The 6,000-nt window shown below is 35.0% G+C and overlaps 1 protein-coding gene across 1 annotated transcript; it reads left to right on the top strand.

The window, feature by feature from the left end:
- Positions 1-1,381: 1,381 nt before the first annotated feature.
- LOC308678889 (olfactory receptor 6M1-like) lies at positions 1,382-2,610 on the top strand (the record flags this gene model as incomplete). Its single annotated transcript, XM_081346122.1, has 1 exon — positions 1,382-2,610. The coding sequence occupies one exon, from the start codon at positions 1,382-1,384 to the stop codon at positions 2,237-2,239; it is 858 nt and encodes a 285-aa protein (XP_081202248.1). The 3' UTR covers positions 2,240-2,610.
- Positions 2,611-6,000: the final 3,390 nt, after the last annotated feature.

Raw genomic sequence — 6,000 nt, 5'->3', positions numbered from 1 at the left:
CCTGCTCAGGCAATAAACCCTATACCCTTTCAGACAAGTGGTCATCCAGTCTCTTCTTAAAAATTTCCGGTGTTGGAACATTCACAACTTCTGGAGGCAGGCTGTTGTACTGATTGGCTATCAGGAAATCTCTCCTTAATTCTAGGTTGCTTCTCTCCTTGATTACTTTCCATCCATTGTTTCTTGTCCTTCCTTAAGGTGCTTTGGAGAATAGCTTGACTCCCTCTGCTTTGTGGCAACCCTGAGATATTGAAACACTGCTATCATGTCACCCCCTAGTCCTTCTTTCATTAAAGTAGACATCCCCAATTCCAGCAAACATTCTTTACATGTTTTAGCCTCCAGTCCTCCGATCATTTTTGTTGCTCTTCTCTGTACTCTTTCTAGAGTCTCAACATCTTTTTTATATTGCAGTGACCAAAACTGGATACAATATTCCAAGTGTGGCCTTACCAAGGCATTATAAATTGGTATTAACACTTCATGTGATCTTGATTCTCTGTTATCTCTCTGTTAATACAGCCTTGAACTGTGTTGAGTTTTTTGGCAGCTGCAGCACACTGTTGGCTGATATTTAAGTGATTGTTCACTAGGACTCCAAAATCCTTCTCACAGTTATTATTATTGAGCAGGGTACCACCTATACTATACCTATGCATTTGTTTTTTCTTGCCCAAATGTAAAATGTTATTTTTTCATGATTGAATTTCATTTTGTTAGTGCCAAATATTCAAGTCTGTTGAAATTCTTCAGCATCTTAAGACTATTTTCTGGAGTGTTGGCTATTCCTGACAGCTTGGTGTTGTCTGCAAATTTGATGAATTCCCCATCTATCCCTTCATCTAAATCATTGATGAAGATGTTGAAGAGCACTGGGCCCAAAATAGAGCCCTGGGGCACCCCACTGCACACTTCCCTCCACGTTTATTTGGTGAACTGTGATTAGACACACAAGGTATTTATCTCCAGTGCAAAAGATGTATATAGAAAATGTATCATTAGAAGATGTATCTGTAATGAATGTAATATGTATGAAATGTCGATACATGTGCATACATTTTACACTTTTCCAAACAACTGCTTCTCAGTTCGGTATACGTTACTTAAAAAATGCAAATTTCATTAGGGGAATATGCAAAAGTCTTGAATGTTGTAGATATTTTATTAAATAATAAAATGAAATATTAATTGATTAATAATATTATTTTATTAAATTTAGTTAATTTATTAAAACACTAACCACAGTGTTTCTGGCTTATATCTCTTCTTGCAGATGCTGTCCTCTACAGAATCTCAGAACCAGAGCATAACTATGTTTCTTATTTTGGGGTTCCCTAATACGAGGAAGATAGAAATTGCTCTCTTTTTTGTCTTTCTCACTATGAACCTCCTTACTGTGACTGGTAATATCACCATCATCATAACTGTTAATACAGATAACCATCTTCAAACTCCTATGTACTTCTTTTTGGGAAATTTATCATTACTAGATATAGGCTATACTTCTTCAACTGTCCCTAAATTGCTTTCCATACTTTTGATGAATGTGCACCTAATTTCCTTAGTTGGCTGCCTTTTGCAATCCTACTTTTTCTTCTTCTTTGGGTCAGCTGAATGTTTCCTCCTTGCAGTGATGGCCTATGACAGATACATGGCCATATGCTACCCACTCAGATATCCAATAATCATGAATAGAAGAATATGTGTTATTTTTGTGATTGTTTGCTGGATAAGTGGTTGTATAGCTCCTTTGATAGCTGCCATTTTGGTAATAAATTTACCATTTTGTGGAACAAACATAATCAATCATTTCTTTTGCGATATTCCACCATTATTAAAACTGGCTTGTATTGATACATCATTGATACAACAGATTACCTTCTTGCTTTCAGCAATGGTGATTCTGAGTACTTTTCTCTGCACCATTATTTCTTATATTTATATTGGTATAACTATATTGAAAATACCATCTTCACATGGTCGTCACAAAGCTTTCTCTATTTGTGCCTCTCATCTGACTGTTGTTTCATTATATTATGAAACTGTTATTTTTATGTATGTAAGTCCAACCACTCATTCATCCTTTGACCTGAACAAAGTAATAGCTGTGATATACAGTGTGGTTACTCCAATGCTCAACCCAATGATCTACACATTGAGGAACCAAGATATGAAAAGTGCTTTAAAAAGAATGTTCAGAATGCTGATAAATAGGAAAGAATTTGAATTATCTAATTGATTCCATTTGTTGCAAATATTTGTTCTGGAGGAAAATATGCAAGATTTTTTATTTTTTTATTTTTTTTTTATTTTAATTCCATTTATATCCTGCCCTTCTCCGAAGACTCAGGGCGGCTTACAAGCTTAGCAGTAGCCTTCATTCTATGTATATGCCTGCTTATTAGGGCTTTCACACACACCCCAAGCGTCATTATTACAAAGTCAGCTTAATTGCCCCCAACAATCTGGGTCCTCATTTTACCTACCTCGGAAGGATGGAAGGCTGAGTCAACCTTGAGCCTGGTGGGATGCGAACCTGCACTAATTGCAGGCAGCTGGTGTTACTTAAGGAGGCATTAGCCCACTGCCCCACCAAGGCTCCAAGATATAAGATTCCTTCCTTCCTTCCTTCCTTCCTTCCTTCCTTCCTTCCTTCCTTCCTTCCTTCCTTCCTTCCTTCCCTCTATAATACCATCTGCATTTGAAAATATTTAATTGTATCTTTATTTATCCCTATTTCATTCTTCTCACTTAAATCATTCTTGAATGGTCCACCTCGTAAATTTTGATTGTAATTAAGTGTTGCTACTTTCATGAATACTACATTAATATAATAAACACAACTGACTTTCTATACATGACATGGTTGTCTAGCACTTATCTCTTATACCTTATGATATCATTTCAGCTGATTAATGTTTATATTTTATTTAGATTACACTTTGAGAACATTTACATTAATTGTATAGAGGAATAAAGCTGCTAAAACATTTTTGGATTTTTGTTATGAGCAAAGCCAGAGAAAGAACATTTGGTGCACATACAAGCATGCATTGTTTGCCTGGGCAGATCCATGTAATAAATGTATTTTATAAAAACAGAAAATGTTGTGTTGTATTATTAAATAACATAATACTAAACAGAATTAAACTATATTATATTTGCTAAATCAATTTATATGCATCTGGAATATTGACAAATACGAATATGTAGTTTATACATTTTTGAACGTACATTAACTGGAAAAGCAAAAATTAATATTCAAGCCAGGAAAAAAAACCAATAATATATTAAACCCATTCAGAATTATTAAATATCCACTACCAATACTCAGGAATAATAATTTGATAGTTGTATATCATAATGCACTATTATATCTACATCATCTCTTTCCCTCTCTTTCTCTCTCTCTCTCTCTCTCTCTCTCTCTCTCTCTTTCTCTTTCTGTCTGTGTCTCGCAAACACACCTTTATTTCTGTTTAAATATTCAAATGTCATATATTATTTCCAATTTGTATTTTGTTACATGACATTTGAGCATTATTAAAGTAATATCATCTGCAATTTAGAAGTTAGTTAATCACTAAAGATTTTTCACAAGTTAGTCACTGAAGTGGGAAATACAATAAAAAGAATTCATTGATTCCAAGTACAGAATGATTTTAGATGCTTCACCTTCAAATTCATAGCAATCACTTCTGACTCAATCAATTAAGCAATTAAGCAATTATTCAATCAATCAATCAATCAATCAATCAATCAATCAATCAGTATAGAGCTGGAAGGGACCTCAGAGGTCCTCTAATCCAAACCTCTGGTCAAGCAGGAGACCAATACCATTCAAGACAAGTGTGTTTCCAATCTCTTCTTAAAAATCTTCAGTGATGAAACACAACTTCTGAAGGTAAGGTTAATTGGTTAGTTGTCCTCACTGTTATTTTTCCTCACTTTGGGAAGTTTCTCCTTAATTCCAGATTGCTTCTCTCCTTGGTTAGTTTCCATCCATTGTTTCTTGTCATCCCTATACATACTTTGGTAAATAATATGAACCCCTCCTCTTTGTGGCAATTTCTTAAATACTGGAATACTATTTTTTCATCCCTAGTCCTTCTTTTCTCTAGACTAACCAAACCCAAATCCTGCACCATTTTTCATATATTTTAGTCTCCTGGCCTTTAATCATCTTAATTCCTCTTCTTTGCACTTTTTCCAAAGTCTCAACATCTTTTTTGTAATGTGGTGACCAAAACTGCATGCGGTATTCCAAGTGTGCTCTTACTAGGGCCTTATAAAGTGGTACTAACACTTCATTAGATTTTGATTCTATGTCTCCATTTAAAAAAAAACAACAAAGAATGTATTAGCCTTTTTGGCTGCTGCTGCACATTGCTGGCTCAGGTTTAAGTGATTGTCCACTAGAACTCCAAGATCTCTCACACAGTTATTGTTTTTGAGCCAGATTTCTTCTAATATGTACCTGTAGCTTTGGTTTATCCTGCCTAAGTTTAAAACCTTGCTTTTCTCACATTAAATTTCATGTTGTTGGATAGGGCCCATTGTTCAACTCCAACAAGATCTTTTTGGATCCTGAGCTTGTCTTCTGGGGTGTTGGCTAATCCTGCCAGCTTAGTGTCATCTGCAAATTTGATGAGTTCCCCTTCTATTCCCTCATCTAAGTCAATTATGAAGATATTGAAGAGTACTGGGCCTAAGAAGGAACTGTGTGGCACCTGACTTCTTATTTCCCTCCATGTAAATATAGTACCATTAAGGACGACTTGTTGAGTATGGTTTGTCAGCCAGTCAGCCAGTTATAAAACCATCTGGTAGTGATGCTGCCTATCCCACATTTTTCTAGCTTACCAAGAAATAGGTTTTGGTCTATTTTGTTGAATGCCTTTGCACAGCATTTTGCTTGTCTACTAATTTAGTCAATTTGTCAAAGAATGAAATAAGATTGATTTGTCATGATCTGTTTTTAAGAAACCCATGCTGCCTTTGAGTTTTAAATTTGTTTCTAGATGTTCTCAGATCTGTTTTTCAATGATCTTTTCCAGTATCTTCCCAGGTATTAGGCTGATTGATTTGTAATTTCCTGGATTTGTTTGCTTGTTTTTTTTCCCCTTTTTGAAGATGGGAACCATATCAGCTCTCTTTCAGTCCTCAGGTAACTCCCCGATGTTCTAGGATTTTTGAAAGTTATGGTACAATGGTTCTGAGATAACATCAGCCAGCTCCTTCACAATTCTGGGATGTAAACAAACAGGTCCCAGTGGTTTAGGTTCATCAAGATCAGATAGAGTTCTCTAATCATTTTCTTGCTTATTTTAATTTTTATTTCTAGTCTGTCTTTCATGTTTAGGTTTTTTGAAGGTTGGGCTATTCTTTATTTTTGTGTGAAGAATGATGCAAAGAATGACTTAAGTAGTTCTGCTTTCTCTCTACTGCCTCCTACTTCCTTGTCATCTTCTCTCTTAAGTGGACCTACTGTTTTCTTAACTTTTTTCTTGTTATTTATATATTGAAATAAACTTTTTTTTTGTTACAAGTATTTGTTCATTCTGAGCCTTAGCTTTCCTAACATCATCTTTGCAGATTCGGGCTATATGCTAGTATTCTGCCTTAGTTATATGTTTCTCTTCCCATTTTTTGTACTTGTCTTTTTTATCTTTTAGTTTATGAGTGAGATGTTTGTGCAACCATGCTGGTTTCTTCTTGGATTTCTTGTTGTTCAGTGGTATTCAGTGCTGGACTGGGCTTTTATGATCATAATATTCAAAATGTCCCATGCTTCTTGAGTTGTTTTCCCCTTTAGGATTTTCATCCATGAAATTTTTCTTAGACTCCCTCTGAGTTTGTTAAAATCAGCTCTTTTAAAATTTAAGACAGCAGCTGGAATATGTTCTATTGCTTGTGTTTCTATTATATTGAATTCCAATATGATGTGGTCACTCTCACCCAAAGTTCCAGCAATTTCAACTCCCTGTATTATAAGAATCA

Source organism: Vipera berus, assembly GCF_964194415.1.
Source record: "Vipera berus genome assembly, chromosome: Z".
Classification (NCBI taxonomy): Eukaryota; Metazoa; Chordata; class Lepidosauria; order Squamata; family Viperidae; genus Vipera; species Vipera berus.
This window is presented reverse-complemented; position numbering and strand designations above follow the sequence as displayed.